Consider the following 16,228-nt stretch of genomic DNA (forward strand, 5'->3'; position numbering starts at 1 on the left):
ACTTAGTAAGCACATTGTACACAGTATGTACACAATTTGTATTTGTTGAGTAGAAACAGATTTTTTTGTGACGATTATGTTGTGCACCATTTTCTAAATAGCCAAGAACAAATGCGTTATTATTTTGAAGATCTAAGAGGTTGATGTAATTGCCATATGGTGTTGTAAACAATATGAATAAGTGAGCACATTGATTAGAGAGCTTAGTTACAAGGCTTCAGTGACTAATGGTCTCTTGTCAACAAGATGATGATGCTGTGGTGATAGCAGTCACGTGAGGAGGGGGAACAGGGCGATTGGTGTAATTAGGTTGGCAAGTGTGACTTGAAGACTTGTAGGCTTAGTCCAGAAGTATGGTTGTTGGAGCATGCATATTGGGAGATTCAGATTAAAGAAAAATGTAACAAGTAAAAACACTTGCAGACGAAGAAACAGATTCACTGAAGTTTAAGTCACTTGCCTGAGGTGGAAATGTGATTCCATTATGCACCTCCTGAGTCTTGATTTCTGTGCTCTTCACTGGGTACACACCACATGCCAATGGATTTGAGGTTTGTGTGTGAGACACAAATAGGTCAGATGTGCTAGGACCTCTTCAGCATCCCCTGGGTCCAACCTCCCACATGTCTTGTGTGTCTGGCAGAGGAGAACGAGTTCATCCTGTATGCTGTGCGGAAATCCATCTATCGCTATGACCTGGCCTCGGGAGCCACAGAGCAGCTGCCTCTCAGCGGGCTACGGGCAGCAGTGGCCCTGGACTTTGACTATGAGCACAACTGTTTGTATTGGTCTGACCTGGCCTTGGACATCATCCAGGTGAGTCAGCGCTTGGCCTCAGTGTGGGGGCTGTGCATTGTGACTGTCCCGTCCTGATCAGCTTCATGCAGAATGGCCTGTGGAAATGGGCAGTTAGAGGTTTGTAAGTGTTGCTCATCTCAGGGCCGACAGGTAAAACTTTCCAGTCTTCTGAGTTAGTGTTAGTATTTTTCTTTCTCTGTCTTCATCTGTTCATATAGGAAGGATAATGAAGGCCCTAAATCCACAGACCTGCTTGGAAGTGAGGGCTCGCTTTGCCTGCTGGGAAGGTGTTGGGACTAGTAATGTAGGATGATTAGTTGCCCCTGTTGTGCCAGCTGCCTCTTGAGCATCTTTCTTCCCAAGCCAAGATACAGTAATGCTTGACTTACCCATAGCTCACATAATTGTCCACTTCAGCTGTTCTGAACACAGATAAGAACCAGGAAGCAAGAATTAAAGAGCCCTGGACAGGCCAGGGAGATAGCCATACACTCAAACCCATGCATTTAAAGGAAAGCTATTTGATCTTTATTTATTGTCTGCTTAATCCTTTTAGAAAAAGCAATTCCAACAAATTTGTATCTAGATTCCCAACCCAACAGAAATTTTACAGTGCCTGGGTATTTGAGGGGGTTGGGGTGGGGGATGGCGGTGATGCTGAATGGAGCTGTCCAACAATAGCACTTGATGGCTAAGAGCCTCACAGGGAAGAAAGTGTATAAAAGTAGACACAAGAACTTAAATATAACAGCAGTCTGGTTTCACTTCTTTTAAAAGCAAACAGACTCATACATCTCAATAATCTGACTTTATTGTTTCGATACAGCATAATTTAGTAACCAGTGTTCATAATGATAATGCAGAGTAATGTATATGATTAAATTCTCTTTGTCCTGATTAAAAAACAAAAATGTAGTACAATGCTTTCATGAAAACCCGGCTTCATGGCTCTGGAAAGTTTACTAACGTAAAACATCTCATCCCTTGCCAGTCCTGCCACTTGAATAAAGGGTTACCCTTCATAGGACTGACTTGGCAGGCGGTCATTCGAACAGTTCCTAGCATTTATTATGACTTTTTTCTCTTCAGCGCCTCTGTTTGAATGGAAGCACAGGGCAAGAGGTGATCATCAATTCTGGCCTGGAGACAGTAGAAGCTTTGGCTTTTGAACCCCTCAGCCAGCTGCTTTACTGGGTAGATGCGGGCTTCAAAAAGATTGAGGTATGTGTATTTTCGTGCTGTTCTTAATTAAGGGAGTAGGCGGGGCACCTGGGCTTTGAGCCAGATTTGACACAGAGGCAGGGGCCAGTGTGTCAGATTACTCTGGAAATTTCCTGCGAGTTTCCAGAGAATGGATCAGCTGAGCCTCCGGAGAGGAGAGAAAAGGGGGTAAGTACCTGGGAGTTGACCTTTTGGCTAGCAGAAGCTTAGCTAATAACAATAAATGGTAATATTGTTTTAATTTTATTTATATATGTACTTATTTATTTTATTTATATATTATTTTTGTTTTATTTTGCTACTTTTATTAAATATGATGGCAAAAACTATAATTACTTTTGCATCAACCTAGTATGGTATTATTATAATGCTGTAACAATAATAGTCTAGTATTATTTTAGTCAATTAGAGTGAGAGCAACAATATCATCATCGTCATCATCGTTGTTGTTATTAATCCCCATTTCTCTGCAACGTAGCTATCTAGTAACCTGTCCCGCCTTATATACCCAAGGCGAGGATAATGAATGACCTCTAAACTGCCAAATCATTGTCTTGAGGAATGTAGTATGTCGGCTCACTGCATCAGCACCTCTTTATACTGACTCTGCATGGAGAGATGGCATGTGGGTTAAGTGGGAAGTGCAGTAGAAGCAGGGAGATGCAGAGAACTAAGAGGAGTTGCAAGACGAAAGACACAGACTTGAGAGATAGACCCGGGTGTAGGCTTGACTCCACTAGCTCAGCAACATGGGCCAAGGTGCTTATGCTTTCTAAACTTCAGTTGCTTCACGCGTTAGATGGAGATTCATTTATTCACACAACCATTTGACAGGGGTTCTCTGCATGATACATGTGGTTTAGGTTCTGATGATACAGCAGTGGGCCTGACTCACATGTTCCTGTTCCCATAGAGCTTAGATTTTAGTGGAGGAAGCAAAATAATAGATCAGTTATGTTGGTGATACATGCTGCAAAGACTCTGAAACAGTGCAGTGTAGTTGCACTTTTGGAGAGTGGGGCAATATTAGAATAGGCAGACAGAGCAGGTAACTTGAGGTTGATGTCTGAGCTGAGCCGAGGATGATCTTGTGTCCACCTCATGGGGATGCTGATAGAAGTGAACTGGCATCTACTGAATGCTGCCCTGGTGGTCGCGTTATTGCTCTCTCTCTCCTTTCTTTACTTGCATGTGGTCAGCACTTGGCTAGGGGCCAGAAGAATGCAGGTGGTTCACAAGCACCTGCCTTCTCACAGGCTGTGGGGTGACCACTGCACAACTCAAATACTGTTGGTGCAAAATGATGTCAAATGAGCCAAGGTGCAGAGCTACTGATGCTTATAGGTCCAAGTGGGTCGGAGAGTTAGGAAAAGAGGCAGGCCTGGCAGTGAGGTTCGAAGGAGAGTTATGCCTTGAGTAGAGTAAGCAGTGGGGCAGGTAGGTCCAGGATGGGATGTGGCAAGAGCAGACAGGAGTGAGTCTGCATCAGGCTTGGAGAAGCGTGAGATGACCAGCCCGGCTGATGGAGAGGAGCAAGAATATGAGTCCCACCTGTGGACTCTTCATTGCAAGGCTGTGACATTGAGAATCTGTTTTATGGGCAGTGTGGAGCCATTGATTGCCTTGAAACGTGGACTGACATGGGATGGTGAAATAAGTCAATGCTTGTTTGCTTATTTACTTATTTGAGTAATTTACTTATTGATATTGCTTTGTCCAGATCATCATGCCCTGGAAACTGGTGCATACATGGTTCTAGCTCCTCTTTCAGACCACTTGAAAAACATCCCATGAGTCAGAGGAAGGAACAGTGCATTGTGACTAGAAGTTGGGGCAGGTTTCCCAGATGGGTCGGGTCAGGGAAACAGGCAGGCATGGAGGGGTCATGTCTGTAGGCAGAAGCTGAGTAGCCACCTTTGGCAATGGGGGTCTTTAAGGAGCTCAGATCCGTCTCAGCCTCTTTCCCCCTGTTTTTGTCAGGTAGCTAATCCAGATGGCGACTTCCGACTCACAATCGTCAATTCCTCTGTGCTCGATCATCCCAGGGCTCTGGTCCTCGTGCCCCAAGAGGGGTAAGTGTTGCCCCAAAAGGAAATCAGTCTTGCATCCAGTGCTGCAATAATAGATTCTCATGGAAACACAGACTGTGGGACAAAAACTCTGTTTCTCTTGATGGTGGTTGAAATGATCTATGAACTGAAAAGTTAATAGAGACCACAGCTTAGTCACCATGGTCAGGTAACTCCATTCGCTTTTTGTTAGCCAGTGTCAGAATCTCTTTAGGCATCCAGATGTCTTGCATCCGTAGGCTGTTTCTCTAGAAAAGTTGATGTTAAAAGAGAGCCTCTGTAGAACTAGACAGGCCTGCTTGGATATTGTGAGGACTTTCTCTTGAGTTTTATGCATGGTACAAACATTTAATTCATTCCATCTTTCCCCTGCCTTCCTAGCATGTGTAGGTTTTCTTACTTACAATCAGTGTGCACTTGGGGAAGGCAAAGGTGCTTTTTATTAACTCATTAACTGAAGGAAACATAACTAAGAGGGAAATCCCTGATTTGACATTCGGGCTTTTCCTCTCTCGTAGCATTTGTGATAGAGAATTGGCACAATTTTTTCAAAGAAAATTCTAAGAGTAGTGTATGTACTTGGTTGACAGTATTTAGAGAGAACAGAAGTTGATGAAAAAATTTTGCTTCCTTCCTTTTCATTCTTAACCCTTCACCCTCACACTTCCTAGTGGTAATCATTGTTCATAATGTCTTGTGTATCTTTCGTGATTGCTTTTACTTATGTACAAGTAATGTCTTTGAAACACACACACATACACACATATACAAGCCAAATAGAATTGTAGTAGAGTTACTATTCTGTACTTTTTAAAACAAACTTAATATGTATTGAAGATAGTTTTGTGTGAGTACGTATAGATTTTTTAGGTTTCACAGTATTCTATTATATGTACCATAATGTATCACTTCCTCTGCTGATTAACATTTAGTTTAATATACATACATATACATTTCTTTATATATTATCTTTGCATAATTTGATTTTATCTGTAAATTCTAATAAAGGGATTTGCAGGTCAAGGAATTTAAGTGGTTTCAGGTATTATCATTATATATTGTTATAATAATGCTGAAATAACCAGCCGGATCATTCGAAAGGGGTTTCTGACTTTTTTTGGAGTAGTGTTTGAGCTCCCATTTCTCTAGTACTGGTGAGATATGTATTCTGTCCCCATTTTCGCCAGGGTGATGTTCTGGACAGACTGGGGGGACCTGAAGCCTGGGATTTATCGGAGCAATATGGATGGTTCTGCTGTCTATCGCCTGGTATCAGAGGATGTGAAGTGGCCCAATGGTATCTCCGTGGACGACCAGTGGATTTACTGGACGGATGCCTACCTGAACTGCATAGAGCGGATCACGTTCAGTGGCCAGCAGCGCTCCGTCATCCTGGACAACCTCCCGCACCCCTATGCCATTGCTGTCTTTAAGGTGAGTCCATTTGTTGCCGCCGTTGGACTGTCTGCTCGAGCGGGTAAGGAGCCTATGAGGTCAGGAGCCTGCCGTCCCTGGACTTTGCAGAGAAGCTGGTTAACTGCTTAAAGATTGTCTTTTTTCCAAATTTGAGATAACTTATTTTCAGTCCTATGGAGGGATGCCAGGCAGAGGCGCCAGGGGACCAGGCTTCCCTGCTGTTCACATTTCAAAAGGTTAAAAGTGAAGGGTTTTCCCATGAACATTCCCGATTTGTCCCTCAGTGTCAGGGGTGGTGTCGTCATTTCTTGTGCGCTTTGCTCACTTTATTCCCTGATGACTTTCGGCGAGCTCTGCACCACCTACAGTGCCTTGCAGTTCTTTTTCAACTCTGGAGAGCAACATGGCTCTTCCCAACTCTGGGAAGCAGATTTCAAACTGAGGGGATTGGGTTCGTGTGATAAACTTGAATGCTTATCAGATAGTTTCTTTTGGGCAGTTTCTTCTGCGGGGTTATATGGTGAGGTTTGGATAAAATCGCTGTCCTTTGCATTTAAGTAGAAGCTTGATCAGGCCAGTCATTCAGCCAATAAATGTTAGTTGTCTCCTGCCTGAGGGAGCTCTTATCCTTAGAGAGGGATCAGAATAAAAAACTAAAGAGCTGGGCTAATGGGCGAAGGTTTTCTTTTTAGAATGAAATCTACTGGGATGACTGGTCACAGCTCAGCATATTCCGAGCTTCCAAATACAGTGGGTCTCAGATGGAGATTCTGGCGCATCAGCTCACGGGGCTCATGGACATGAAGATTTTCTACAAGGGGAAGAACACTGGTAAGGCAGAGTCTCTTCTGTTGTCTCTGTAGAGTTGATCTCAGGAAAGGGGCTGCGTGTGGCCAATCTGCTCAGAGCAGGAGCTGGCAGCCTGCGTCTTTGTTGTCACGACAACATGCACATTATTTAATTTCTTCCTAATGACATCTTAATTTCTTTTCTAACGATACACAAACAGCTGGAAGACAGCATGTTTTTGCCTGCCTAGAGTGTTGGTGCTTGGTGGGTAATTACACCCTCCTCCTGCCCTTGGCCCCTGACTGATTGGTGGCGTGGCTTCTGTTGCAGCTGGGAGAGTCCCAACATGTGCTTAATCCCTGTTTGGCACACTTGCAGGAAGAGACTCTGGGCTGGGTGCTCAGATCGTTGTTGCTTCCCGCCAGGGCCTCTTGCTTGTTTTCTGGTTGCCCAGATGACCTCTTGCTCATTGACCATACCTACCTCTGCTGGAATGGCGCTGTGTAGTTAGGTATTGTTTTAATTAATTTTTCCCACCATGAAACTCTAAACCCCATGAAGAAAGAGATTGTCTTTTTTATTCCCCGATAGTTTTACCAGTGTCTAAGCACTTTGTAGGTGCTCAGTTCATATTTGTTGAAAGAATAAGGGATGAAAAGGGAAGGGAAGAATTGCAGTGAGTGCAGACAGTAGCTGTTTTAGAGATCTATCGGGTGAGGCTTCAAGAACTGCTATGAGGCTTTGACCTGCTAGTTCTGGAGTCTGAGACTATTCAATGGAAAGCCTTTATCATTTCATGACTGCTCTTTAATTTTGCTTATCTCCCAGCCTTACTGTTGATTCTAGAGGAGAAAGATCAGAGGATTACCAAGAAGAATAGTCCCTTTAAGAACTTCCCTCTTTATCTCAGCAGGATTAAATGGCATCCTGGGTTTGCTGATTCTCCTTTATTGACAAACTGCTAAGTTTTCTGTTCTTAGCTGGAATGTTGATATTGTTTTATGGTTCTTGGCTGACCCTATACTAAGAGAAGATTGACAGGGGAAATAATACAGTTATAGATAGCATTGTTATCCTCTTGGGATTGTGAAGATAGCATGAGAACACCCTGAGAAAACTATAAAGTGTCTTACAAATGTAAGATGATATTATTTGTTATGTCTTCACCACTGACCTGTGAGGTAGGGAAGGCTGGTGTTATGATCCATGGTTTATAGATTAGGGAATGAAATCTCAGATATGATTAGCTTTCCCAAAGTATCCTCACTAGTTTAGGAGCTGGCCTTTTGTTTCAATTCTGCCACTAAATGGAGAAGTCACATTCTTTCTTAGAGGAGGCACCTGTTTTGAAATAAGGAGAGTTGAAGGAATCTTGCTGTCAGCTCCAGTGACTGAAATCTTCAGGCCTTTGTTTGATGGAGGACATCTACCCCTACGGATCTGACTTGCTAGCTAGCAGAGTGGATTTCTAGCATTTCTCCAAGTGGACTTTTAGCATTTCTCCACATTACCCCTTAGTCCAGTGGGTCTTCATTTTCTCAAGGGCTTGTAAGCATGTGTTTGATGTGCACACGGGAGCTTCTGAAACACTGTGTGCAGATGAAGCCAGTGGTTACCTGGTCACAACTTACTTCCCAGTCTTGACTGTCCACTTCATCCCAATAACTTGAGCACAGCTGACATAGGCAGTCACACCCATGACTGGGGAGCAGTGGCGGAGGAGGGAGTTTGTGGTCTCAGCACGTGCAAACATGGTATCTTGGTGCCAGACAGACAGGCCTACAATCCTCACCTTAGGTGTAATTTCCCTTTCGTACCTCAAAGAGTCATCTTCATTTAAGCTAGCCAGAGTCATTTTGGGGCCCAGAGTGAGGTCTGGATAGATGACAGGCTGGTTTAAAAGGGAGATATGTATTAGCAAGGCATAGTGGCGCGCATCTGTAGTCTCAGCTACTTGGGAGGTGGAGGTGTGAGGGTTACCTGAGCTTGGGAGGTTAGGTTGCAGTTTAGCTGAGATCGTGCTGCTGCACTCCATCCTGGGTGACAGAGTGAGACCCTGTCTCGGGGAAAAAAAAAAAAAAAAAAAAAGGTTTTGGGGGAGATCTATGTTGGTGAGTAGAACACAGACCTGGACCTGTGCAGAGGCGGCTGTGACTGTCCCTTTGGCCATGGCCAGTTTTTGCCTCTCTGCTCCTTTCTCTGTTTGCCTTTGGGGTTCTCTCTTATTCTCCTCTGGTTGTGAGCAGGATACTTTCAGAAGACCTCCTGCCTCCTAACACAGGGCTGGAGAAAGATGTTTTTGTCTTTCTCTGCAGCCCAGTTTGGGTCAAATCAAAACTTCTGCAGTGGTGTCTGGCTGTCAGCACTGTCTATGAGCACTCCACACCTCTTGGCCTTGAACTTTGCTCTAACCTGCTTGCTTTTCTGGACATTGAGAGGATGCTTGCTTTTCTGGACACTGTATTACAGATCCACGGTGTGTGTTGGCAACTCCTGTCTATCTTTATTATTTTTGTTATCTCCTCCTAATACATTCAGGACTTTCTACAGTAGTCTCCTGCTTATTTGCCATTTTGCTTTCTGTGATTTCAGCTACCTGCAGTCAACCACTGTCCAAAAATATATATGGAAAATTCCAGAAATAAACAACGTATAAGAGTTAAATTGCTTGCTGTTCTGCATAGTGTGATGAAATCTTGCACTGTCCCCTCCCTGTCCCACCTGGGATGTGAATCCTCTTTGTCCAGCGTCTCTTGCTGTTGATGCTACCAGCTCATTAGTCCCTTTAGGAGCCGGCTGGTTATCAGGGTGTCAAGGTATTGCAGTGCTTGTATGCGAGGAACCCTTATTTTACTTCATGATGACCCTATACCTCAAGAGTAGTGATTCTGGTAATTTGGATATGCCAAAGAGTGGTTGTAAAGTGCTTCCTTTAGGGAAAGGGTGAAAGTTCTAGACTAGACTTAATAAGGGAGGAAAAAAATCTTACACTGAGTTTGCTAAGATCTGCTGTAAGAACGAACCTTCTGTCTCTGAAATTGTAAAGAAGGAAAAGTAAATTCATGCACAGTATTTATAGGGTTTGGTCCTATCTGCAGTTTCAGGCGTCACCCGGGGTTCTTGGAATTGGGGGTTTTGGAATAAGTGGGGACTGCTATATTAACCAAGTGTTAAATAATAATAATTGATAGTAACTACATTTATTGAGGGGTTGCTGTGTTATAAGTACCACAGTAATGTGCTTTGTGGGCTTGTGTAACCTCACTTCGTCTTTCCAAAGATTTCCATATGTGCTATTAATATTTCCACTTTATAGATGATAATATGAAAGTCTGGTTTAGTAACTTGTGTAGGTCGCACTTTTAGTAAGTGGTAAGAATTTGCACTGTGGCTCGGTTGACTTCAAAGCTTGAACTTCGATAAAACCACCAGGCTCTGCTCCCTCTGTCATGTGTTGCTGGAATAGCTGTGCCCTGGTAGTGTGACAGCAGTTCAGAAGTACTGTTCTAGATTTTGACTGATGATGGTTCCTGATGAAAGTGTTGTTCAGTTGTAACATTTATCAATTTGAAATATTGGGTTATAAACAGATAACAAAAAATGCATTTTTCCTTTATAGCTAGCTGGTTTTCATTTTTTATTTTTATGTATTTAGTTTTCTTGGAGACAGAGTCTCACTCTGTTGCCCCAGCTGGAGTGCAGTGGCGTGATCTCGGCTCACTGCAACCTCTGCCTCCTGGGTTCAAGCAATTCTTGTGCCTCAGCTTCCTAAGTAGCTGGCACTAAAGGCACGTGTCACCATGCCTGGCTAATTTTTTGTATTTTAGTAGAGACTGGGTTTCACCATATTGCCCAGGCTGGTCTCGAACTCCTGAGCTCGGGCAGTCTGCCCACCCTGGCCTCCCAAAGTGCTAGGATTTACAGGTGTGAGCCACTATACCTGACCACTAGCTGGTTTTTAAATGGTATTACTGGAATTTATTCTTTGTAAAGTGTGTTTTTTCTTTAAAGAGGTTACTTTACAAGATTGTCGATGTATTCAGTTGCTCCTGCAATGGCTCTTGGAGCTTTGGAATTCTTTTGAAGTTTTGGAATTCTCCTTTAGAGCCTGCAGTAAGTACGTGCTTTTAAATATCTGTAATGAGGGTACGTATTTATTATTTGAGGTAGATTTGATTTTGATAATTGCGAAGTGTATAGATACTTGAGATGATGACATTTTTGGCTCCTAAAGTATTCCTGGAGGAATTTTCCAAAGAGGAAATGTGAAAATGTTCTGAACGCGCCCAGTGAAGACATCACGGGACTACGTGTTTGATCTTCTAAGGGAATGTCTTTGAAGATGATTGCTCTCACATGTCCGCTCTTCACATTGAGATCACGGTTTTCATATTGCCTGGTCCACTCAAGACAATTGGCATCCTGTATAAAGGGTCTGTGGCTGTGGTGGATTTGCCATCATAGGAGTTCCATCTTCTTCCAGGTTCTCTCTGATGCAGCTCTCCCATTTTCCATTCTCTGGCTTCCTACCAGCCTAGACATTCCTGCCCTGCCTGCCTCTCATGATCAGTGACTTGGTTGGCTTGGTTTGGAATTTGCCCCTGGTTACTGCCTCAGAGTACAGTTTCATACATCTCTGCCTAGATCAGCCTCCTGAAATATGATACGCCATTTAGAGTTCTCTGCTCTTAGCTCTTGCTTGTTTGGATAGGAGTATTTGCTCTGCACATGAAAATGTTAGTTACGTTATATTACAAACACGATCCCTGTGGAAAAAATCATCCTGTAATAGAGTAGTTTTTTAATTTGTTTGTTTTGTTTGTTTTTGAGACAGGCTGTGGCTCTGTTGCCCAGGCTGAAGTGCAGTGGTGCTATCTCAGCTAACTGCAGCCTCTGCCTCCTGGGCTTAAGCGATCCTCCCACTGCAGCCTCTGGAGTGGCTGGGATCACAGATGTGTACCCAGCTAATTGTGTTTATTTTTTTTGTAGAGATGGTCTTCACTGTGTTGCTCAGGGTGGTCTCGAACTCCTGGGCTCTAGTGATCCTCCCACCTCGGCCTCCCAAAGGGCTGGGATTACAGGTGTGAGCCACTGCACCCAGCCAGTAATAGAGTATTTTAAGATAACATCATATTCTGTTATTGTTCAGGATCTTGGAACATTGAGTGATATATTGTCCTTTGAATACAAAACACATGTTCCCACATCCTTGTTTGAGTTGTTTGTCATGAGTGGTGGCTCTGTGTCAATTCTGCATTCCCTCTTGTAGCCAGTGGCCTGTACCTTTGACCTAAAGGAGCAGTCTATGCCCACTAATAGATCAGAGTGAAGGGATGTCTGGGGCTTCTGCTGTAGTCACCTGGTTAGTCTGCTATGCTGCTATGGTAATTAAGCTGTTATGACTGATTATTTACTGAACCTTTTGGAATGTTTCGTCATATGGAATTCCCTTCCTCTGAACGTGTATGTTTTCTCTCTTTGGTAATACCTCTTACTCTTTTCCTTGGCATCATCATACCATTGTTGCCATAGTATTGTGATTTTTGTTTTTATTCATAATGTAAATTAACCAATGAGGTGCCCACACACCCAAAGCTACTGAGTATATTATCCATATTGACACTGATTGTCATTAATGAACTTTGTCTAACCTGTAGGCCAGGATAGGCATGACTTAGATGAACGCTTGGCTGGATGGCAACAGATGATTTGGATATGGTGCTGATGTGTGGGAGGGTGTCTCTGTCCATGACATAGCATAAATGAAGAATTAGCAGTTGAGTTTTATCTAAGTTTTTGTGTTCATTTCCCCCATTTTCATGATTAATAATTGCAGTCAAAAGAAAAAACATGATTTCACAGTTTCTGTGACCCCATAGTTGTATCATGTTTCAGATTGTTATAAAATGGTTTCTATATCCTCTTACCCGCCATCCCCGGAACGATGTAGGGGATGGGATGGCACTTTTGCCACCTTTGTTCATCCACAAAGGCTCCTTCTCAAGAGTGCAGTGATGGATTTTACCAACTCTATCTGGTGCTGTCTTTGGTAAGCTGAACCAGAGAAAAGATTGGCGGGAGTGGGCTAGATCATCATGCACTAGTCCTTATATGAACTCATTGCACAGCAGTGATGGGTGAGTACTGTGGTTGGCTCCTCATTTAGCTCTTGAGCTGCACTCTGGCACAAAGGAATTGAGAAGGGGAGGCCTGGATTTTTGTCCTGGGCTCACCATTAATCAGGTATATGTTTTAATTATGGCCTTCGGAGCCCTAAGGAGCAGAAACCCACCCGAGCTAGCTCAAGTGAATGGTTTTATGGAATGAATAAAGGAGCCCAAAGATGGAAGTCTAGGAGAGCCTCATGGGGACTGGTGCTGTTCTTTCTCTTTCCCTCTCGTTAGGCCTCTTCTCTCCATAAGTCTCTTTCTTTTTAAAGAAACAATGTATTCAGAATTTTCAAGGCAGTGTTCAACTATACTATAGCCACCAGTGTTGTGATTGAGAAATCCAAAGACATTCTGATTCTTTTTTAAATTAAAAAAAAAAAATTTTAAGGGATAGGATCTTGCTATATTGCCCAGGCTGGATTCGAGCTCCCAGGCTTGAGCGATCCTCCTGCCTCAGCCTCCTGAGTAGCTGGGGCTACAGGTGCATGCTGCCGTGCCTGGCACCTCCGTAAGTCTCTTTGAGTCTCCTGACCGTCTGCAGACTGAGCTTATCTGCATACCCAGAGTTATGACTTCCACACAGTTTTGGCTTGCCATGTGCCACTTCAATACCCACACTCTATAACCCTTTCCCTGGCTCCAGTTCCTTGGTTGCTTTCTTATCTTTCAGTAACCCAATTCCAAATTCCCAGGAGGAACACTGCTGCCTGGCTTGGCTCTGGGGCAGTTTGATCTGGCTGAAGACAGGATGCAAGTCACTGGTTATACTGAGCAGAAGTTTTCAGCACAGTAGGCTCCCCAAAGCTTGCCACTTGACCCTTTAGAGCTTCCCGCTGTCCTTTCCGTAAGACGAGGAGGTTACAGTGGGTCTCCTTCATGTATTCGGTACCTCCCTCGTGGTGTGTATTAACCTGTCTGCTGCTGTTTGTCTGCCCTCCAGGAAGCAATGCCTGTGTGCCCAGGCCGTGCAGCCTGCTGTGCCTGCCCAAGGCCAACAACAGTAGAAGCTGCAGGTGTCCAGAGGGTGTGTCCAGCAGTGTGCTTCCATCAGGGGACCTGATGTGTGACTGCCCTCAGGGCTATCAGCTCAAGAACAATACCTGTGTCAAAGAAGGTACTTCCCTTTTTCTTTTTTGCCTGTCATCCTCCTTCCTTTGTTTCCTGCTCCCCCGCCAGGGGTGGGAAGGATAGCTCTCTGTGTCCTAACCTTTTCGGGTTATTGGAAAAAGTCCAAGGTAAAAATCAAACCTACCAGATACTTACAAGAATACTGGTTTGGGTTCTAAGGCCTGGTAAGGGTCAAAGAGACCCTTCAGGCCTCATTCAGAACAGGCCTACGCTGTACCTTTCTAAGGAGTAGCTGTGGTTTTTGGTTTCATGTCAGATGGCGCAGGCTTTCTTCAGGGTCTCCCTTTTTATTCTTTTGCTTCTTCCTCTCCTCACCCATCCCTCTCATCCAGGTTTCTTACCTTCTCCTGTTTTGCATAAGTTGGACCAGCCTGACTGGGAAAAATAACCAGGGTGACTCCTTCCGTGTTGACTTACTTTCACCTAACGGTTGTCCATCCTCTCACCATAGCCTAGCCCAGTGTGTCCTGAACTTTCAGACCAATGTTTGCAAAGCGCTTTGAGTCTAGACTTTCATGCTGTGACCAAGTGGCAATAGCAGCCTTACGCCCACTCCCCCTCTGAATTTGAATATAGAGATTTAAAATTTCTTTCCTCCGAAATTTAAACATTTTTCCTTCCTGTGTAATTTTTACCCTCACCACTTCCCTACCCTCCAGCTTCATGTTTCTGTGAGTGAGGTGAAGCCCTGTAAGGGCACCTTGCCATGAAGTACATGGATTGATGGCCAGAATTTCTGCTTTTCCTTATCTGTGATTCTATTTGCCTTTTTTTTTTTTAAAAACGTTTTAAAGAGACAGGAAAGAGACAGGGTCTTGCTGTATTGCCCAGGCTGGCACATTCACTGGCTCACTGCAACCTCAACTCAAACTCCTGGGCTTAAGGGATCCTCCTGTCTCAGCTTCCCATGAAGCTAGGACTACCGGCACAAGTCCGGCTAATTTCTTTTACAGGGATGAGGTCTCACTTTGTTGCCCAGTCCGGTCTTGAACGTCTAGGCTCAAGGGATCCTCCCTCCTCTGCCTCTCAAGGAGTTGGGATCACAGGCGTGAGCCACCGTGCCTACTCTATTTGCTTTGTAATCCTAACCCTGCTTCTCATAGCAGCCCAAGTCCAAGGCAATGAAACACACAATACAAGCCTTTTAGTCAATCTTCCTTAAGAAATATAAACAGAAAAAAGATGAGCCTTTCTTTCTTAGAAACAAGAGACTTTCTTTCAGGCTGTGGGTACAATCTTAAAAGTGTTTGGAAAGAAATAAAATCAACACTAAATTCCAAGAGAAGGGGAAGAAAGCTACTCCATATTTCCCATTAGAATGCCTTTGATTATCCACATAAGAGACCAGTCATCACATGTCCTCGATGCAGTTTGCCAAACAATACATTTTTTTCTGTAAGGAATTTTAATTGCTTGCTTTAAAGTAGTCATGGGACAGAAAAAAGTCTCAGAGTATTGCGAAATCTTCGTAACTCATTTGCTTGATAGATAGAATATATATGGATATATATAACTATAAATGTATAAACATACCTGTAGATATGTTGAATCTGTATGTTTTAATACTGTGTAGACACAGTCCATTAAGGAGTTCTGTGTGTAATTAGTGTTTTATCATGTTGATGTACTCTATTCACTACCCAATGGACTCAACTGGTGTCTTGGTTATCCTTCCTAAGCGTTTCTTCCAGCAAGCCTTCTCTCCTTTGATTTTAACAAAAAGAGGAAAGCAAGAGGCCAGTATGGGACATTTCCTTCCCTGTATACATGCGTGCTTGGCGTTCCTCCTCCCCCTTTACCATCATGTTACTAAAGAAAGGGAAACTCCAGAGAGAAAGTCCTGTGGTCCAGCAGTGAGAATAATACTGGTTTCATTTCCTCCCCTGCCGCACTCTGACGGGTAGAGAACACCTGTCTCCGCAACCAGTATCGCTGCAGCAACGGGAACTGTATCAACAGCATCTGGTGGTGTGACTTTGACAATGACTGTGGAGACATGAGCGATGAGAGAAACTGCCGTGAGTCTTCTGGCTTGGACATTAAGCATTTGCCATTACTCAGAAGCCTGGTTGGCTCTTCCCAGGCTGAGGGCCTAAGGTCTAGGGTGAGGGCCACCCATGATTGGTGATGCCCATCTAAGTGGATGGGGCTTGGATGACAGAGAAAACGTATTTCCATATACAGGGAGATATTAGATATATAGGATTAATATTATATACATAATATGTTTTTAACCACCCCAGAAGTACCACTCATTACAAGAGGTTTATAAATAAACATCACATGGCTGAAACTGAACTGATTTGGCAATCTGGGCTCTAGTCTTGGCTGTGGCTCTGTAATAAAACTGGTGACTTGGGTGAGTAAACACGTGATATTCTTTGATTTGGAAATTCAATATTCAGCCTTTTTAGGGATAGGAAATGGGTATTTACTCCAGTTAGTCGACGCTGGCTACCTACCAGGCTCAAGAGAGATCGTTTTCATTGGTTAGTAATGCATAGCTTGGCCTACAGTGTGGGGCCATTGGTGTATCTGCCATGTAAATGTCATCTTTGAGCTGTATAATTTTTAAGGTCTGACTTCTAAAGTACGAGACTGTGGTTAGCAGTAGTTAAAGAAAACCAAACAACCACA

General features: G+C 43.7%; 1 protein-coding gene across 2 annotated transcripts in view; it reads left to right on the plus strand.

Moving 5' to 3' along the window:
* Positions 1-16,228, plus strand: part of SORL1 (sortilin related receptor 1) — a 184,896-nt gene that overhangs the window by 106,126 nt on the left and 62,542 nt on the right. Inside the window, exons 17-23 of one of the 2 annotated variants that reach the window (XM_010356463.2) lie at positions 644-816; positions 1,888-2,019; positions 4,000-4,091; positions 5,276-5,522; positions 6,197-6,335; positions 13,404-13,577; positions 15,496-15,609. In XM_010356463.2, coding sequence (XP_010354765.1) covers positions 644-816; positions 1,888-2,019; positions 4,000-4,091; positions 5,276-5,522; positions 6,197-6,335; positions 13,404-13,577; positions 15,496-15,609 — 1,071 coding nt within the window. The remainder of the gene's footprint in view (positions 1-643; positions 817-1,887; positions 2,020-3,999; positions 4,092-5,275; positions 5,523-6,196; positions 6,336-13,403; positions 13,578-15,495; positions 15,610-16,228) is intronic. The other variant, XM_030917509.1, reaches the window with a different exon arrangement.

Source organism: Rhinopithecus roxellana, chromosome 15, assembly GCF_007565055.1.
Source record: "Rhinopithecus roxellana isolate Shanxi Qingling chromosome 15, ASM756505v1, whole genome shotgun sequence".
Lineage (NCBI taxonomy): Eukaryota > Metazoa > Chordata > Mammalia > Primates > Cercopithecidae > Rhinopithecus > Rhinopithecus roxellana.